The 21804-nt window shown below is 40.7% G+C and overlaps 1 protein-coding gene across 1 annotated transcript in view; it reads right to left on the bottom strand.

The window, feature by feature from the left end:
• LOC139221412 (trichohyalin-like) overlaps window positions 1-21804 on the bottom strand; it is a 90682-nt gene that overhangs the window by 10579 nt on the left and 58299 nt on the right. Inside the window, 8 exon segments of the mRNA XM_070853340.1 lie at window positions 52-126; window positions 418-527; window positions 10186-10297; window positions 12767-12851; window positions 18381-18618; window positions 19857-20001; window positions 20301-20377; window positions 21200-21301. Of these exon segments, the coding sequence (XP_070709441.1) occupies window positions 52-126; window positions 418-527; window positions 10186-10297; window positions 12767-12851; window positions 18381-18618; window positions 19857-20001; window positions 20301-20377; window positions 21200-21301 (944 nt within the window).

Raw genomic sequence — 21804 nt, 5'->3', positions numbered from 1 at the left:
AAACACATATTCACTTGTGTACCAAATTCCCCCTCAGAAATAAATACTCACTCTTTCTCCTTAGTGACGATGAGAAGCACCTTGTTTCGGGCCATCATCTGGGCAGTGAGGCTCTCATTGGAAGCCCTGGTAAATAAGACAGACTTCTGAAATGTAACTTTAAAACCACGCTACATAAGACTTTTATGAGGATATAAAGACCTGCCAGTTAAACAGTATAATTTGCAGCACTAATAAGAGGACACTGAATGCAAACCACTTAAAGTAAATGTAGGAGTGCAATACACTGCGGACACACACACACTATCACTGGAAAAAAACGGACAGAAAACATTGATATGTTGTTGAGTTGTTGAGTTTTTCACATGCAAACTCAATGAATGATAATAAAAAAAACACATGTGAGTGTAATCATACTTTTGTTCATTAATCCAATGATTGACGTTAGTCATGACCAGCTGGCTCTCATGGCGAAGTTTGGCATTGTCAGACCATGTGCTCTCCAGCTCTGACCGGAGTGTGTCCACCTACAATACACAGTCAAATACTGTCGGTTACAATGTGAGCCGTCATACAACAATTAAACTTGCATCAATGTAAAGTATTGAATATTGTGCAACTGTATTATTATTATATTTAAGATTTCCTCTCTAATTAGTTATTTTCATCGTGAACAAAAACTGGAAAACCAACAAAACAGAATTTTGCATCTCATAGAATAAGACTTTTTTGAGGAGAAGTATTAGCATCTTACACTGGCAAATTTGGTTTGGAGAGAGCCAAAGGTGTGAAATAAAGGAAGGTAAAAAGGGGGATGTATGAGGCTCTAATAGATGGGAAGCAAGGACAAGGTGAGAATAAATGTCAGAAATACAGCATAATAGCAACACAAGAGAAGAATTAGGTAAATGGGGAATAATGGGGGATGAAAGAGATGACATTTGCAGACGCAGGTATAAATAGCAGGGTGAGGTATTAAGCGGGTGCAAAGGAGGAAAGATGGAGGATGGGGGGGAGCAGAAGCAGACTGAAAACAAGATTGGAGAGAGGAGAGGACGGGTGAGGGGTGAAAACAGGGATGGGATGGCACTGGCCAAACTGCTGACTTTTTCATTCCGCTTATCAGTCAGGACCTTTCCAGGACTAAACTCTAGGGACCCTGACATATTACCCTTATCGCCATGGAAACACCTTGATATACCATCCCATCTTCTCACAAAGACTTGGGCAAACATGAAAAAAAAAGTTTCCAATATGTGCGCCATAATTTAAGTATCCAAAAATGTCATATGATTAACCTAAAATGTTGAAATATCAGCAGCCGTCTGAGGTGAATCATGGACTGTGTGCATGTGTGTGTATGTCTGCATGTGTAGAATGAGAATACCATATGTACACCAAAATGTTTTCAACTGATGTTTATCTGGAAAAGCACCACAGAGTTAAATGGACCACGGAGATAATAAGACACAGGTGATGCAGAGCTGAATTAAAAACATGCCATCAAAAATGTGATTAGGACAAATAATCATAATTACCTTCCATCAGTGCAACAGGACCATATAGAGGATGAGCCAATAAGAGTTAAGAGTTGGGGGGGGGGGTTGATGAATTATCAGCATTCTTCATAAAGTCTGAACTGGTCAAACTCCTATAGGAATGGGTTACAGGATCACTGCCTGATGCAGTCTGAGGTTAAAGTGAAAATAACATGCTTTTATTTGCCTGAGGTCAAAACCTTTTAAGTTATTTACAACTTTATCTAAGAGAAGCTAGTCTTTAATGTCTGCACCACATCAGCCCTGAGCTACGGAGTGAGCAGCCAGTTTAAAAGTTGACTGGTCAATGTTGTTACATATTCTATGAGAGAAATTCATGCAAAAACTCACAGGACAACGCAACAGATTCCGCCTGGGTTTTTTTTTCTTATGCATTGCAGGGCTGGAGAATCCATTGCATCACATCATCTAAAATGTATAGCGAAAAAAACAGAGAGGTTTACCTTTGTCTAATATTACCACCTGACTTGGGCAACCTCTCATTTGTCACAATAATGTGAGATAATAAAGGTGTAGTTCAAGGAGAATGATCCTTGGACAACACACATGAATCGGCTGCCTTTGACGTGAAAGGAAGTTGTAAAGATGACAATGACACATGATCAATAATTCAAATTTCATAACATGATGAAGAATTACTCTTTTAATTGCGTTTGGATCAAGGGAGTGCTGCATTTCAACAAATAAAGCAATGAAGAGAAACTGGGTGAGCAGTGAAATTACATCAAGCAAATCATTCAATTTTGAAGGGTAAACTGAATCACAGCATCAATTGTAATTACATTTATCAACAATGGAATAAATATTGTGAATCCCTTGTTGTTTGTGATTTCATTCCTACTTTGTCTGATGCATCAATACATCTTCATGAGAAAGAAGTTCTGTTGTGAACTGGCCAAAACCGCGCATTAATAAACAATATTAATTATATACACAAAATGACCAAACAGTGCCATCCACAAGCTCACATGCTCACAATGCATTTGCACACACTTGCAAGCATATACACACACACACACACACACACACACACAGTCATACTCGCATTGGAAGGATCTGTAGTGTGCTGTAATGACAGTAATTACCTGTGGTCTCACATTAACATCTCCCTCCTGACTGTCTGACTGGCTTGGCTGGTGGAGGGACGTAAATCGCAGCGCAAGTCTGATGTTGTGATTAGGACTAAATTACACACCATCACTCTGTTTCCACTACTGTCAAGGGAGGCAGCGAAAGGGTGTGTGAGAAAGAGGGGGAGAGAGAGCAAGAGAGATAGAGAGAGGGAGAGAGAGGGAGACATTTGGAGAAAAAGGGGACAAAGGAGGTGTGATTGCAAGCGGGGGGAGGAGTAAAATGGCACACCTGCTTAACATTTAGATTGGTTTTGTTGCACAAATATTTTAGCTGATGATGGGGGCTAAAAGGGGCAACAAAATGCATTTGGGACACACTTATAACCAAGTTTGGTGATACCGCTGGTCCTTTCAGGTCTGTGCTGGAGAATATGAGTTGACTACTGCAGTGCTGGTGAAGGATTTTAAATCGTTACAGTTGCTGCCACTGTATTTATCATTTTGATGGTTTATTCTATCAAAATAAGGCAGAGTTGTCCAGTCCATGGTGTGCACTTTTTGTTGACAATAGATACAAGATGGACTCATGCAATCTTTTTCTGAACTTATACATCTGAATGAACTTTCATGACAAACCACAAAGCATACCTGCAGACAGAAAAAAGAGATTGCGGGGACCTTAGCAGTTAATGGATTTTCCATCTTTTCTATTCTCTGTGAAGCTGTGGACTGGTATCATATTGCACATTAGCTGCACAGGACAAAAGTGCATTTTTTTCTAAAACAGACCAAACTGTCCAAGGTCGTGGGATAAATGTAATTCAGAATTAACTTTTCTGGGTAAACTGAGGAGCATGAAGATGAGAGAAAAATCAAAAACAGATAGACGAGTTTTTGCTACCATCACCATCAGACCGCCAGAGCTGAATGCAAGCCATTACTCTGTTCCACTCAGCTCATCAGAGCACATCCTCTCATCAAATTAATGAACACATTTATTGTTAAACACGTTTTTATAAAACATTCATTCATTCTGTCTAATTAAAAGACCCAACAGGCCTGACATCACTTAAATATGCATACTTATCACTCACAGGGTCTGAATTAAAGATCTACAAGCGTGTGTGTGTGTACTGTGTGTGTGTACTGTATGTGTACATGTGAGTGTACGATGGCAGGAGAGAATGAGGTTTCCTAAGCAGGTCTTCTCACTCTAGGCTTAATGGTGATAATCATGGCGTGACCCAACATTAAGACTGTGTGTGCGTGTGTTTATGTGTGTCCCAATCTCCCTAATGGTGACGATGATGACATGGTCTCCATTAGACTAGTCAGTGGGCCACAGCGGATCTAGCATATTAATGATGCTGATGATGGCTTCTTTAATTACCTTCATCTGCTGCTGCATGGCCTGACTCCTTTCCCCGAGTCCTTTCATCACACACTCTCCTACGCACACTGCTGGGTTGTTTATCAGTGGCTGCCATTATCGAAGTCCCCTATCTTGCATCTAGCCTGCATGGGCACAGCAACATTACAAGCCTTGGTGGAAGTTTCAAAAAAACAGCTAGATGAAGTTCCCCCATCTAGTAGGTGTCCTTTTAATAAACAGAGGGTGCAGAGTAAAATGTGTCCAAGTCACTGCATCTCAAGAACTGCCAAACACAGAAAGCGATAATCAAACAGTACTCAGCCTTGGAAGTAACTCAGTTTTACGGCGTTAGTCCACAAATGCTGCAATAGTTGGAGTTAGTCGTTGTTGAGGTAGAGGTACTGCAACAGGGTGATTGGCAAATAGCTTCTAGCTTCTTAGACTGCCATATTTGTCGGTAACCTCCAACAATGAAGAGCTAGGAGTGTGTCCTGGATGTGAGGGATTTCCATTTTTCAGACTGGCTGATGTTTAGTTGTCCTGGTGACCAGCTGGCAACAGTGCATAGCTGACAGCAGCAACACAAAAGACCAATTTTAGATTTTATTGTTGCTGTATTGTTTAGTGATGAGCTGATGCAGCAAGAGTTTGGAAAAACACTGCCAGGCCTGGTGCAAATAACTAACATACCGGGTGAGGGTTGCTTTTCCTGAATTGTTTATTTTTTCAGCTCCTTAAAAAAACGTTGGACAATAAAGCAATATATAGCCATGGCAGGTGTTTATTTATAATTAGCTGTTTTCTCCGATATGATTGATTTGTAGGAAACAATTTCTGCACAAAAAAAATGTGTGCTCAGACCGATCTATTGTCAGAGGCTTCCAAACTCAGCCCACAATACTTACAGTACGGTGAAGCAGCCCAATGCAGGGATATCACTGAGCATCATTGTGATCACTTGTGGTATAATGTTACATGTTCTCTCAGAAGCATTTATATGAAATGTGGGACATGACATTTACTAAAAAAAAAAAAAAAAAGAAAGAAATCACAAATTTTTTTTAATGAAAAAGAAACATATTTTCATAGATTTTCATTCTTATGTTATTAATCGTATCAATTTAAGCTAACCTGATTTTATTGTTTGGTGCTGAGATTGGGAACAGTTTTGAATAGGGTGACATTACACAGCTCTTCGTCTTTTGGAATCTGTGAGGAGGAATTCAGTAAAGTAAAACTTGCAGCCAAGGTGAGACGATTAAAGGTTAGCCTTGAATAATTGCATTAATAGCATTCTTACTTACTTTTATAAATTACACACTGTTAAATGAGTGGCAGGTGTGATTTGTAAAGGCTCACTTCCACTCATTTTTAAAGTGTTATAAACCTTGGCTAAGGTCACAAACACACAGGTATATAAAAGTAAAGAGTCTCAACTTTGACTAACTGATGTGAATTTGCCTTGATGTCTTGCTGAAACTAACAAGGTAAATACACATGTTGAGAATTTGGAGAACAAAAGCTGTTAGTAATCCAATGCTTTTTTCAAAAACTGTCTATAAAACTAAACTAAACGTGACCTAAGAATTAGAGAGAAACAACCTTTAAATATCCATATGCTTATGTCACATTTTTACTTTCTTCCTCTTTTCTCTTGTGCTAAATTAAAATCATCATGCCTTACATAGTATGCCTCTCCCATGAACCTTGGCATACTGCAACTTTTCATGCTTTCATACACATCCATGCACAGAGACGCACATGGCATGGCCTTCTTTGGTGAAGAAAGAAAGAAGGACACAGAAAGCTATGGAGACAACACGACAAGAATATCGGTCGCTTTGTCTGCCCGACTGTCTGTCCCATCTCTCAAATGAATTATAGCACTTTAGCTCAATGAGCTGTGTTTGAGGGTGATGGAACACAAGGACACACATGCACACACTGAACAAATAGCAAGTCCACCGCATGGTTAAACAGTTGGACAATTGGACCACTTCTCTTTATTCATCAACTAAACAAATGAGCTTCATTTGTCTGTCCTCATTTCTCCATCATCAAACCCATGTGTGTGTGTGTGTGTGTGCGCGAGTGCACAAAAGTAATCTAGTCTTGGTCATTCTAAGCTAATTAGGCCAGATTTGGGGCTTCTGTCAGGTATAATGAGTGAGATCAATGACCTGGTAAGACGTTCCAGAGAGCAGCTCTCTCAAGCATCACCAAAAAGACTACACACGTGTTTGTAAGGCTCACCCATGCGGTCACCTTTCAAATAAAAACAAATGCTTACAGGTGAAGATGCACATTTGTGATTAGATAACAGCAGCGTTAGGCAGCTAAACCACCGGCTATCACTGCTGGAGTGGTGAGGAGAAAGGAGGAAGCTGGAGCAAGTTACATTTTGCTTGTCTCCCCTCTGTCTCCAACTACTGCACAGAATAAAACAGTGCTGTAGCGTTTGTTGTTTTTTTTTCTTTTGATTCAACGTCTTGCTCAAGGATACTTATGCAGGGACCAGGCTTGTCTCTCTAATCACTAGGCAGACACCCCGCTGACTCGTAGTGATTAAAAGCTACTGTCTAATTGTATTTCTATAGAATGACATCAGTAGTTATAAAGATTTTGATCAACTAAGTAAAGTTTATGGGAATGTAAACATGCTCATAAACTTTTGCTATCTGAAAACTTATTCTCATTAAAACAGTTTGAAATCTTTTACTCCATGCTAAAAGAAGTTGAGGTAAACACACTAATGACTGTGATTGTGAGTGTGTGTGTGTGTGTGTGTGTGTGGCAGAGAAAGAGTGAGGCAGAGGGAAAAGGAGAGGGGGATGATCTAATCAGTCACAAAAACATGCCTCAATTTACCACGACTCGTTTTTGAACTGGACTCATGCATAGGGACATGATGGGGTGAAGTGTGTGTGTGTGTGTGTGTGTGTGTGTGTGTGTGTGTGTGTGTGTGTGTGTGTGTGTGAGTGAGTGTGAGTGTGTGTGTGCGCGTGCGTGTGCTGAGCAGCATACATGCAAGTCCAAAATTGACTGACAGATAACATGCAAATCCATTTCTTCATATCAGAAAAGGAACAGTAAATAGACCCAGAAAACACAAACAAGACCGTGCATGTAACACACATGCCAGAGACAAACACACACATATGTACACTGCGCACACAGAGACGTACACACACAGAGAGAGACAGAGCTATCTGAGGTTCAGCTACTGTGCACCGAGGCAATTTGTAATATAGATTTCCTCTATAGGCCACTGTAGTGTACCATTTACCATTTCAAACCCTTTGATTTTTTTCACCGGCGGATAATTCATCTTCTGTTGGTCAATAACAGAGATTGGGACCTAATGAAGGAGTCATAGTCAGAACGGCCATCACACTGGTGTTTAAACACTGTTTGGAGTCAAATTCATTGAAAAGCTCATCTGTTGTTGAGATGATGGAAGACAGCAAGAATGCAAAGGGGAAATGTAAAGCTGAGCGCGTGAGTTGGCTAGAGAAAACACATACACAAAGACATACTGATACACACACCGCTGAACGGTTTACTACATAAAGTTTAGACATAAAATAAACAAGACGTTTAACACCGATTGATCAAATCATTTAAAAACAGTAATGATAAGTCATGATTTTAACAACTTTAAAAAGATCAAGTGTCAAACGGCCTTTAAACACTGTGTTCATATGGCATACTCACAACTCAAATGTACTGAAGCTTTCCTTAAATAGTAATAAGCCAAACAAAAAAGTGGAAGTCTATGGCTGACTCAATAAGTCAACCCATTACCGCCACCTAAAACACTGTCTTCTTAACTGTCATAGTGAATACGTGCTTCTGATTGTTGTTACAGGCACAGCATCTATTTGTGGTTTCAGTCCCTTAATTGAATCTGTTTGACATTTTGGGATAGAAGTTTATTCACTGGGACAAGAGTTAGAAACACTGATCATTGTTCCTTCAATATACAGCAACTGCTAGCAGCTGGTTAGCTTAGCATAAAGTCTTGAAGCAGAGGGAAACAGCTAGCCTGGCTCTGTCTGACGGGAACAGGATGCCTCGGCCCGGAGCAAAAGCAATGACTTCCTGGAAACCGTTGGTTGCCTGGTAACCTCACAGTGATGATTAAACTGTAGGAAGTCACTGCACCTAGCCAAGAAATAATCTCACAGGACTGCTGGAAAACTGCATCTTGACATTTTTCACATCAGTTTCTGAGCGGATTAAATGGACAAGATGTTAATCCATGATCCTTTAGAGGTGTGGGTAGGGGCATTTTGCTAGGTTTGGACAGAGCCAGGCAAGCTGTTTTCCCCTGTTTACAGCTAAACTATGCTAATCTGCCAGATACAAACGAATTACTGATTTTCTCACCTAACTCATGGCAAGAAAGAATAAATGAATGAATTAAATATGAAACAATTTCTTTGAGAACACAGCAAAAATGATGTGGAGATTGCCTGCAAATATCGAAAAAGGTGCAAGAGTCAGTATTGATTCATAAGTTTTAGCATAGGAGAGGGTGATATCTCAACATTATTCTTCACTCACTTTCAGTGGCATTGTACAGTGATGATATCAACATGTCATGTTATCGCTTTAATAAAAAAATCTATTTTCTCTTTTTTTTTTTTTAAATCCAATTTTATAATTAATAATTCATTATTTAGCTGTGATGAAAACAAAATGTGTTATCGAAGTTCTTGTTTTACATGCCTGAAGAGTTGTGACTGATGCAGTGCATAACAGTGGAACGCAGTTCATTGTATTGAAGTTGATTCTTTTAAAGAAAATGTTTTGCTCATTAATACTGTGACCGTGATTGCTGCCCTGTCAACAGAATAACCATTCCTATTTCAGTCCAAAGAAACTGTTACTTCCAATACTAAAGAACCAGACCTTTACGTTCTGATTTATAATTCATACACTAGTATGAACTAACATGTCTTCCTCATGCAAGACTCTGACTTGACAGACCTATGACTAACTCTGACATGTCCTGCAATATGTTTGATCAGAAATTGTACAACAGAGAGAAGAGATGAAACAATTTTCAACAGCTGAGAAAAAGATGAAGAACCTTTCACAAGGCTTGGCTACTGACTGACCAATCAACTGGCCTAAGTCAGCGTCTTACTGGCCTTGGGCAAATACTATTGTCAAACCCTGGTGCACTAATGTTAAGAGAGAAAAGGAGAGCCACGCTATGTGGGCTGCATTATTCACAAGGACAGGGTTAAAAAAAGAGTGAAGTGGAAGAGCGAGTGAAAGAAAAAGACGGGGACTGAGAGGAAGACAGGGAGACACGTATGAAAGAAATGGGGGGGGATAGAGGACAGGAGAAGAGAGGAAGAGAAATAAAGAAACAGAGAAGCAAGGGGAGAAAGAAAAGGAGTAGCTAGAAGAATTTGAACAAAATGCAAAATGAAGATCCGAGAAAGCACCACTGCGCACAGAAGCTTAAGACGGAATTCAAAGTTTGTCGAATCTAAATGAACATCACTTCCCCGTCCTGGCTTTACCCTTAATTATCCATTCTGCCTTTGTACAGCGGCGGCTCAGCTCTGACAACCGCTCTCCCCTGAGACCCCCCCAACCCGCCGCTTGCAGTCAGAACATTAGGGAATATCAGGGAATATTACACCCAGGAATTAACGCTCCAAATCACCTTGCCAGGTTTAGGTCCCGCTACACCCCTCCCTGTCTTCGACAAGATAATCCAGGCTCCAGCACCGGATATATGCCACTAATCATCAAAAAGGTAAGAGGGGTGCGGGGGGAGAGAAGAGGAGGGAAGGAGAGGGGAGGAAGACCTTTGGAGGGCATGGGAGGAGAGGAGAGGAGAGGAGAGGAAACCTTAACATATGTGTATTTGTGTTTATGTGGTACAGTAGACTTGGCTCAAATATTTCTTTAACCCACTTTAAGTATAAAAAGGTGGGGTCAGCAGCAGAAAACAATACACTGGCTGACATAAGGATTAGATAAATACATTTAAATGATATTACATGAAAAACTTGGTACAGGTTTCTGTGAGCACACACAGTATCTCAATGGTTTCGATGACAAACACCTCACCTGCACGGTGCCTCAAGCTGATTTAAACAAACACAAATGTGTTATTTGCCGAGGCTATGTCACTCGGGCCTGGTGTGTATTTATTTACCTGGTCCTGTGCATCCTGTTTCTCTCGCTCTGCCTTAAGTTTGTGATCGACAGTCTGCTGAAGATTCCTCCTGAGCTCTGCCACCTCTATCTCCAGCTTCACAGCCATTGACCTGCACACACACACACACACACACAAAAAAAACACCTGAACTCATTACCATACTAGAATAATGTTGATTATTAATAATCAGTCACTATATTTTACTCAGCCCAATGTCTTGAGTGCATTTTTTAAAAGCTCTTTTCAATCCTTTCCCATTCATCATCACCATAAGCGCACCTGAAAACAAACACAAGCACATTTAAAGTATTTCATTCCAATATTAAGTTTTCTGGAAGCCCAGATCTGTGGGAATGTTTAACGTAGGCCCACAAAGTGCGAGTATGTGTGTGTGTGTGTGTGAGTGTGTGTGTGTGTGTATGCGTGAGTGTGTGTGGCAGCCGAGCTAAGGGAATGTGAAGGGGATCAATATGAAGGGGTCTATTCCTGCCACGCAACTGTGCGTCTGTGTGTATGTGAGTCAGTTAGTGTCTGCAAGTGTGTGCGTACATGTGTGCGAGTGAGTGTGTGCGTGCCAGCTGCCCTGGCTACAGCGAGATCAATACGACAAATGATTACCATTTCCACAAACCTCCCTCCACAGCCTCGCTTCGGCCGCTCAGTGAGCCTCAACACCCCCACCAACGCCCTCCACACACATACACACACGGGCCAAAACAAACCACCCCCACTCTTGACCCACACCTCTAAACGCAATTATAAAAATGAAAATTTTGGAAAATTAAGTTGATGAATAGTAAAAGTATTTGGGGCCTTGTACAGGCAAAAGTTTTGGGACAGTGAACTTAAGTTAGTACATTATGGATTTTACAGTTAAACCAAGAATGATGATGCAAGGAAAAGCCATTAGTTTTTATTGTCATCTGTGTTAAATTGGCACATCCAAAAACACCCCAAAATTAATGCACAGGTCAGTATTTAACCCTCTCTCTCTATCTATCATTTGTTATTTTTTCAGTTAATCATTTAGTCTATTTACTGTCAAAAACAATGACCCATTGCAAGCTGCCTACTTTGTTTTGATTAATCACTCATTTATAATACATTACATATTTTGTCTAACCAGGAGCCAAAGGTTGAAGAAAACCACAAAGTATTCATGTTTGAAAAGCTGTGACTGCATGATTTTAGTCACATTTACTTTTAAAAAATTACTTCATTTATTAATTAGAATTGGTGCCAATTAATTTTATGTTGATCGACTAATTGACAAATCATGTCAGCTTAAGCATTTTATTTTTCATCTTACAATCTACACTCAAAAGTGGACAGTAGACCTGTTTTTGCTTGAAGAAGAAAAAAACAAAAAGAAAACTCAAGTACAAAATTCTTCATAAAATGATACGAAAGAGTCACTATTCGCAGTTGTGAGGGCATAGCCAGCAAAAGGTTGGCAAATCATCAATTATCTTTTCATTTTGATTAAGATTTGATAAATACATTTTAAAATACCATCCAAATAAATTATAATAATAATAAGTTGACTGTCTGTCTGTGTCTGAACAAATGACTAAATGTTTCAACACTGAAGTTAAAACTGATACTAATATAGTAACTCGGTGGTAGTAAAAGCTGAAGCAGACGCAGAACAGCCAAAACAAAAAGGAAAGAAAATGCCTGATAGATTGGTCCGTGGAGAAAACACATGATAGGATGAACAGAGTGGGAGAGAGAAAGGAAAGAAGGAGAGGAGGCATCCTGTGGAGAAAGGAGGGGATTTCCCACAGCACAGATGGAAGCCATTAGTATGGTGTTGTTGCTTAAGAACCTTTCATGTCTTTGCAGTTATTAGATAATACTGGGTTAACAGTAAACAGCATGATTGTGCAAATGGATCTAATATGCAGACATGGCGATTGTTTTACCATTCAGGCCCTAAAATTGGTTTAAATGTAATAAAATGCAATAATTCAGAATGTAACCTATAAAGTCTCCATGCCGAGTTTTAAATTGTCGGTTGACGATGAAAATGTTCCATGGCTCAACTTAACCAAGAAACTCCCTAAGACGGAGCCTGTTGCAGTGAGGTCATGTCGAAGCCAAAGCCACAACCACAACTATGTGCGCACAAACAGACACACAAACACACACTCTACTGGGTGATACATGCTTGCTGATGTCATCACCGCAGCCTCGGGGTCAACCACGGGTCTCACCTCTGAACTCTGAACTCCATGACCTCACATCTGCTTATCTACCGTGTCCCATCAATACGTACTTTGATATTTCTGCTAGATATAGAAATATACAGAACAGAACCATGTCATTTCCAGCTGACATGTTTGGATGTCCAAATCTTCACATGCAATAATATAATGTATGACCTGCTTTGTAGACTCTTTTAAACAATGTATGTATTTAGAGCTTTGGGCTCTTCTGCTCCACACATGTTCAGTTAAACAGCCTACTGTACGCCGCATGTAAAAAAACGCAAAGTGTTTTTGATTACTGAGCGTACACAGGGGACGATGGGAAATGGGATAAGAGAGGAAGCTCCTTTCCCTCTCTCCCTCCTTACCTTATTTTCTCCTCTGCTAGCTTTCCCTCGTTCAGGCACCCCTCCATCCGCCTCGCCTCCTCTGCACGGGCTGCCAACTCCTCCACTGAGCAGGAGAGGGAGAGGACAGACAGAGGAAGAAAAGTGTGAGATAAAGAGCAACAGTTCACTTCAGACACTGTTGGTTAAGATTCATTAGAGAGTAGGCCTAATTCAAATGGCAGTGTGACAGAAATAAAAGACATTTTCCGATTGAGATATTAATAAAATTGTGTCAGGTAGCTCTTGAGGCTGAACTGATTTTTAAAAAAATGTAATTTAAGAAAGAAATATATAAAATGAGTACAGATTAACACAGTACTTCACATCTTCCTGCATACCAAGGCTTATAGATCTACAAAACACGCATATGCAGAGCTGATTATGATTCTCCTCAAGTTAAGCATGAGTGGGAAAATATGAACTGCGAACCACCTTCAAAGCAAAACGAGGAACTCCGCCACACAGGAGGCACTGAAAGCCTTTTAGAGGCTGAGAAGGAAGGAGTGAAAGTACCTACACTGAGACGGGGCAGCAGCTCTTTTGTTGAGAGACAAAAGAAGCGCTCCCCGACTTCGTCAATAGATGGCACTCTTTACCTTGAGCAGGCCACTTGCACTCATGCTACTGACTGCATCCCTTCAATCACAATCCCTTTTCAGCCGTCTCTTCCATCTACATGCAATAAAACCCCATTGTCCTACACTTAGTAGTTTAGCACATTGAGCGGATGCATAATAAAAAAACCACTAGTCAGGTTCCTTGGTTAGGTTTTGCCTTTGCAGGACCTTTTTAGTTTGAATTTAAAATTTAGGATTTGCCCCCCCCCCCTCCTCTTTTTTTTTTGTTCTGTGTGCTGTTTTGTGAGTCAATGTTTCTTCATAGCTCTTAAAACCTTTTCACTAAATTCAGTATTCATTGAATATAACATAAACTGTCAGCCATCGGTGGCCAAGGCTAGTGAATATTGAGAAGGTGTGTGCACTGAATATGTAGAGGTGTGTGTGCTCCTGAGTGTGTGTGTGTGTGTGTGTGTGTGTGTGTGTGTGTATGTGTTGAATATTTCCAGGATGGACCTTGACTTTGTGGGTGTGTATTTGACTGTGTGAAATAGAAATAGAGAAATGTTTAGTGTATTGCTGTAATGCTTTTAGGGCCACGCACCACACTGTGTTGGTAGCGGTGGGACAGACTGAATAGAGGGAAGCTAAAACCAATACCAGAAAGGAAGACATAGAGAAAAGAAAATCTACATTTAATAAAACTATGATTAATTTATGGTTTTGCACCATCCAAACTGTTTAAACTGAAGCCCTAAGAAAATTGAGGCGGCAACTGGAATTGCTAAATATTTAATGATGCACAAACACTTTTATTTGTGTGTGAATATGTGTGCCTGCTCCCTACCTTGGCTATTTCGCTGAACTTCAAGGTTAAAGTTTGCTATGAATCTCAATAATCAATAAAGCAGAGATGTGAAAACTTGAGATGGGGATCAAATTCGCATTCAAGTCATTAGTTTCGAGGTGACCTCAGTGACACCTCCCACCAGGGGGAGGCCACAGAGAGAGCAATTAGCTGCATAGACTGACCATTTACACAAACACTCCTATTTGCACCCAAAGACACGCAGGCAAAGGCACGCACTCTCACACACATACAGCTGAGACAAACATCAGCAATACACAGACGGACATACACCAGGTGTTTATATCAGACAAACAGATATGATGTGTGGTGTATTTAGCTTAGTGGGGATTGATGACCAAATATTGCCAAAACGTTCCACATTAAACGAGAATCCACAGAGGATTGTGGATTTCACAACAAACAATTGTACTTAATAGCTTACAGTAGAAAAGTAATCCATATTCTGAGGTCTGAGGTCTTTGGCAACCTGTTTTTAGTGGCTTCGTGAGTTAAGTTATGACATTAGTCCACGATCTAAGATCTTTGGTCCCTAACTCTTTCACTTTCTTGACCCTTTTTATACTGGCTTCACAACTTAAGGTATGACATTAGTCCATAATCTAACTCCCTCTCGATGCCTTCATACGCGCTTCAAAGCCCATCATACAGCATCAGCCTATAATCACAGATCTGCCATCAGATTACCCTGCTCTCACGGCTAACCTTTAACATGAGACGGACGAAAACCCGGCTAACCCTGAATCAGTGGTTGGGCCCAGGCTGGGCGCTGCCTGGCCCTCATAAAAGCTTCATAGGGCTTCATAGCGGCTTCCTTTGGCTTTGTTGGGGGATTCGTAGCGGGCTAAGGTGCTCCCGGGAGACGTCCCAAAGCCTCCCAAGACTCTTTCTCTCTCTTTCTGAAGTTTCATGGGCTTGCAACACTGCTTTTGGGTATAAGCCAAAAGGTGCAGGCACACAGCCGCACACCATCATGCACATAAATACACCACCACCAAAAAAAAAAAAAGAAAAAAAAAAAATTGTATGCACACAACAGTGAACACTCACAAAGACAAAGACTAACACACACACATGCAGAATTTAAAACTCACACACACACATACACCCCAACACACTCCCCTCTTGCTCTCTCCTCTCTGCTTTATTTACAATCCTCTGGCAGCGGTACAAGGGCCCGGGGCTATAACACACGGCACCTAATGCTCAAACTGCCAGGTAATCTCATGTCTGACATCCCCCTTTGATAGAAACTGATCAATAGACTCTTGTAAAGGAGTCATTTTCTCTGATGTTTCTACCAACCACTTCTCTCTATCTCTATCTCTCTCCCCTTCTCTCTCTCTTTCCCCCCTTCTCTTTTATTAGCCATACATTTATAATTCATATTTCAGCAGGGCTGAGTTTGCTCTGAGACAAAGGGGGGCTTCTTTGTGTAATAAAGAACAATGGTGGTGAAATGATGGGGAGAAATGCCAGTGTTTGCTGCTGGTTCCGGTGAACAACAGTTTTGGGGATCGATAGAGTGTGAAATGGGATTATAGCTAGTAATAGAGGTGAATTGGAGGAGAGAGGCCTGTGCACGTGTGCGTCCAGGGATCCGGATTGGATAGCAGCACACACACATGCATAGGCACACACTTGTGCACGCACACGCGTGCACACAATAATGATTTCATCATTTTTAGGCAGATGCACATCAGCAGCACAGAGGGGAGGTAATATCACATTTCTGTTTTTGTGGAAGTGTGGAAATATGGATATTGTGTTTTTGTTTATGCTGTTATTTCATTTGTTGTCACACAGCATCACATTTATTTCACATTAAGAACAAGCTTACAACACATCTTATTTAAGAGGTACGATGACACTATCAACCACATTTAAATATTTTAAACATCCATCCCTGCTTGTACTTCACAGGTAGGTGGAACTAAACTTTTTTTTTTCTAACAGTTAATCACCCATGCAAAATCTACCTCATACAGTTTCCTATTAAACTGATCATTAACACAATCTTTACTCATCACACTTTTCTACTTGTTGTCTGTAAAGGTGTGTGTATAGTTGTATAGTTTCAGACATCACGCCGCAAATCAGTTCTCATTACCCATAAATTTATATTGTCAGTGCTACATCATCCACACCAATACACAGTATGTGCTGTACTCTTGGCACCATATGAAGCTTATTAAGTGTTGTGCGATTCACTCTCTGGACTCACTTTTTTTTGCAACAGAATACCCACTGAACTAAAAATCATACAGAAAATGCAGGCTGTCAAAGAGTGACAGTAAATTTGACACATACAGTCATATGCCAAGTTTACAGACTTTTTTCCCTCTCTTTTTTAATCACCCCCTTCTTCCCCGTCTCTTCATCCTCTCCTGCCACATTCTGATTGAATCCAGCTGCCTTCAGATGCTTCACTCTCAACCATATGACACTTCTCTGGTTCCCAACTCATCCTCCTATCCTCTGTTTCTGTCCTCCGCTGGCATTCGCTCTATCTGGCCGCACAGACCTTTCAATACGATATCCATCACATCCCATCTACAGTTATCTATACACCCAGTTAACTATAGGACTCAGACAACACTTTACCAGTCTCACATCACCAAACAACACAGTAAAAATGCTCTGATGGAGAATATAAAAATGTCAATTCCAATATAATTGAACTATCAGCAGTAATAATTATATTCAGTAATCATACAGACTATCAAAAAAGAGAACAATGAATAGATATCCATTATAACAGTACATACAGGAATACAATGAAGTAATAGTTTAAAAATGTGTTTCTGATGGGAGAGTTACTTCTAGTCTATTGCTGTTTTTTCCTCATTATTCTACTGTATACCTGTTTGTGTATGTCCATATTGTTCTAACAATCAGCATTCCAACCTGTTTGGTTTCACTCCATCCTTGACCAGATCTACTGTTATCAAGCAACAAAAAGAATCATCACCACTCAAGGCAATGTTTTCATAACACAGAAAGAACCTTGATAAGGGCTTCGTGTTAATAAAAAGGCCTTTTGTTCATGACAGTAATTTCTCAAGCTTACTCCTCACCCAGTCTATTCAGGGCACTGCTATATCCAGGTAAACAATGCCCCCTTTGTTATAATAATGCATCTTTATTCTTCTTAAGTCATTACAATAGGCTCTGCGTTGCTGGATTGTATTTGTCGAATGTAAAAGCTGAATAATATGTGGTTTTGTGTGGAGCGTAGAGTTGAGGGAATGCGTTTTGATCACAGACAAAGGCCAAGCTACACAGCGTTGTCCTTCTGTCTCTATCTTGTTAATGAGCAGTGTTCACCGAGCAAGCCAGCCACTGTCTGCCACAGAGAGAGACCTCAGATTCATCTCTCTGCGGACAATAGGTGAGTGTGTGTGTGTATTTGTACCTCGGAGAGCAAGTGTGTATGTGCTAATTAAAGCAGTGGGAGTTGGGAGAAATGGCTGTGTGCGTGTGTGTTGCGAGGTGTTTGCCTGGCGTGACCGTAGATGTGTACGTTAATTCTTAATGAGACATTTCTGTGCCCAGAGAGACCCAGCCATCACCATTCCTGCACTGACACACTACTACAAAGGCCACTATCGGGCATGCACACGCATGCACGCACACACACATAACCCAGATCATTACCATACAGCTAAAGCAGTGCGCCATTAAATCAAACCTCTATCTACAGTGTGTGTGTGTGTGTGTGTGTGTGTGTGTGTGTGTGTGTGTGTGTGTGTGTGTGTGTCTGGGTTAGCACTGCGTGCAGACAGTCAGCAGCCGAATCGCCACATTGCTGTACCACTGCTGGCTAATTTGAGCTAACTGATTGAGCTAACTCTAACTAACTCTATAGCTCCTCCAGCATGCTACATGCCTCTGATGGTCAACAAAGTTCAACGGCACCCAAACACAAAAAGGAGGGCAACTACTGGAACAGTGGAGTGGGATAAAATCTTTTTAGAAAAAACACTCATATTAACTGTTACCCTGTGGGTGACTATCTCAACTGTACAGGTGTGAAAGCAGACAAATGTGTGTCAATTTAAAAACAAAATACTTGGTGAAGAAAACACTGTATATGTATATACGATGTATACGTATGCAGATGGAATGATGAAATAAGTAACTTGTGGATTTATTGACTGATCGCTACCTGTTACTTGGTGCTTACTGTGGAGCTCGTCCAGCTCTTGGCTCAACTGTCTGATGTGACTGCTCAAACTCTGTTTCTCTCTGATGGCACTCCTCTGCTCCCCCTCCTGCTTCTGTAACTCTTCCCGAAGTCTCTGCACCTCTCCTCTGTGTACATCCACCTCACTGCTCCTTGTCGCTGCCTCCTGTCTGGCGTCCTTCAGCTCCTCCTCTGACTGTCTGAGAAGGGCCAATTGTGCCTGCAGGATAAGTAAGGGCCAAGAGGCACAGTGAATAAGTGACCATGTTTTTCATGTGCACACATGTGCGATGTTTGAGGCCCCGCTCATATCAAGTATCTTGCTAGACATGTGTCTGGAATGCACTTCACACTTGCTTACATTTGCTTTATCCATGGGTAACCTTGACTGAAACTCAAAAAAAAAAAAAAAAAATAATAATATTGGCCTTGGCCATACAGCTAGAGACAGAAAGATGGTGGACATTTGGTACCTCGCCTCAGATGCACACTTTAGAATGTTCTCCAAAGGACAATCAACTGTGTAAGGGGGTTTTAGGGGCATACAGAAGTCAACTATACATATATATCAGGCTATTTAGAAAGCCCTTCACTGTGGTTACGGATGGATGAAGTTCACGCCTAACATTCTCATTGGTCTGTAGACATGTCCCTGAACACTTGTGAATGCGGCTTAGGCAGTCACACGTATTGTGCTCCTACTGTGTTCTAGGTGAGTTCATACATACAATTATCTGTTTCTAGCATTCAATGTATTTGTCCTTACACAACAAATCATGTGATATTCCTTGGGTAAATATGCTGGATGAACGGAAGAGACCTGACAGCAAGAAGGGAATGTACTTCAGTTGCCTGTGTGTGTGTGTGTGTGTGTGTGTGTTTGTGAAAAAAATGGTGTCTGTGCATGTATATAAGCCTGGTAAGCATGACATGTCTATCACTTGTATGTGTCAGAGGACGCACTAATTAATGTGTAAAATCAAATGTTCCCACTACCACCTATGTATAAAAGACTACGCACACGCACACACAGACACACACACACACACACACAATGATGTGTCTATGACTGCCAGCAATGTTGGCACTCTGCCAGGCTACAGTCACCACTTTGAGTAATTTGAATATTTAGTGTCCCATTGAGCTCTTAATTGGAGTCAATTTCACCAGCCTTGGCACGTTTGGTGCTTTAATTAATGGTAAGGCAATTTGTTTCTGCCAAGCAATCACGGGACAATCACGAGTGGTGTGTGTGTGGTGCCACTGGAGGTGGGTTGAGTACTCCTCTTTGGGAAGTTGAATTGAATCTCCGACTCAGGTTCTTAGATGCATGCATAGGCAACATTTTAGAACACTGGATGAGGCCTCTGAATTTAAAAGTAGAGAGTGAAAAGGTCAAAATAATATGGCTGTCTCTAAATTAGAGGACAGGTCAGAAGATACGCATTACTTTAATACCTTTTGGGTGTCCGCCAGCTTAAGCTCTAAGCGAGTTGCTTCTTTTTTTAGATGTATTACTTCCTGTTCCAGCTGGCTGCGATTGCTCATGTGTGTATGGTGGGACGTAACAAGACTTTGCTTCAGATCCTCTTTTTCCTGGCTCCTATGGGGGGAGAGGAAAGAGTGACTGGCCTGAGTGAACTGCTGTGTAAGGAATGCAGCAAGCAAAAAATAACCACATAACAGATTAGCCATATAAAAAGAAATCATTTGAATAGATTATATTAAATTTAGCATGTAACATGTAGTGTTGCTACTGTGTGGGACTTGGCAAGTAGACTGTTAGGAGAATGAGAGAGAGAGTAGGGGGTGGAGGCAGATGGGAAGGGCATTAGAGGAGAGACAAGGACAGGAACCAGGATCAGCAGAGGAGAATGAGAGTTTTATAGACTCAGTTATTACTGTCTCTCTAGCTCTGACTTCATCTGAAGAATAGCCTTTTCACACTCCGCGAGGCGCTCAACCTGCTCGGTACAGCACTGAAACACACACACACACACACAAGCACAAAGAAAATGTGAGTGCTGCAATGTAGCTTAATTGTTCTGCCATTGTAAATCTGAAACTAACTTTAAGTCTAACTCTGTATTCAGCATGTAAACAAATTTCATTTCATAATCATTATCTCTGAATGTAACTAAGTATTCCAGTGGACATACTCTAATGGTTTAGTGTGTTGATAACATGCACAGTGCAAATGCACTCTGTAACATGTACTTTAAAGGAGACAAATTATGCAAAATACACTTTTTAATGTCTTTTCAACATAATTGTGTGATTGGTCATCCAAAGTGTCATTACAGAAAGGATACCTACAGAGTTAGACCACTTAGAAAAACAGTCATTTTGCCTCACAGAACATGGGAATGCCTCATTTCCATCAGTTAGTTTGTTTATTATTGGAGGTTACATAAATATTGTGTTGCACCCAAACCAACCTTTGAAAACACCAAAGTCACAGAATAAGACAAACTAACTGATCGAGACAGCAGGCTTTGAACCGAGCGATATGAAGAATATTTCTGGATCTTTAATGTCTATCTCTGTAGGGGTGATTTTTGTGTTGTTAGGCACTTCAAACACAAAAAAGCATATTTAGTGGACATACTTTGATCGGACGTCATTTCCCCAAAGGATTTCATTATAGCCGTTCTCGGCAGCCGCTCTGATGATCAACTGGACCAATTCCAAAAGTTTTTGTACCTACCACCGCTCATTTTGAAGCCAAAATATGTAAAAACGTGGTCCAGGTTAAAAAATACTGGAGCTATTCTTTAGGAACACTAAACTTATTACCTTACCTTCTGCAGCTGCTGTCTGTGCCTTCGCAGGCTGAGATACTCGTCGTCAGAGTGAGAATGACTCTGTTGATACAGCCGTAGGTCACACTCCAACATCAGCTTCTATTAGCAGAGAGAGCAAGTGAAACAGACAGAGAGAATGGAGAAAAATAGCTAATGTTTCAAAGAACTAACATATTTAAATATCGCTTGTCTCTTGGTTGGCTGATTTCATTCACTCACACATTGAAAATGTAACCAACTGATTTAAAACAGAAACAAAACTGACACAAAAATCACAAAGGATACACTTTTATCTAATTGTATTTCAGCAGATTATATGCATTTTGGTTTACTAATTAATGACAATGACACTGATGTGACATTAAGGTTGCACATCATTATGTATTATACTCATTTGTGAATTGGTTTGTTGCATCACAGAGCACAGAGACACGTGGCCTTAATATTCTGAGCACAGTTGACAAACTCCAACAAAGCCAGCGTAACATTAACATGTTAAACTGGAGTGAGAAACTACAATATCCAATGGTACCTAAAGCACTGATCTCTTAATTACAAAGGAAAATCTCCTTGAAGAAATACCATGTAGCTCATTGTGTTTT

Source organism: Pempheris klunzingeri, chromosome 21 (genome assembly GCF_042242105.1).
Source record: "Pempheris klunzingeri isolate RE-2024b chromosome 21, fPemKlu1.hap1, whole genome shotgun sequence".
Taxonomy (NCBI): domain Eukaryota; kingdom Metazoa; phylum Chordata; class Actinopteri; order Acropomatiformes; family Pempheridae; genus Pempheris; species Pempheris klunzingeri.
Note: the sequence above shows the minus strand (reverse complement) of the source record. Positions and strands in the feature narration are given on the sequence as shown.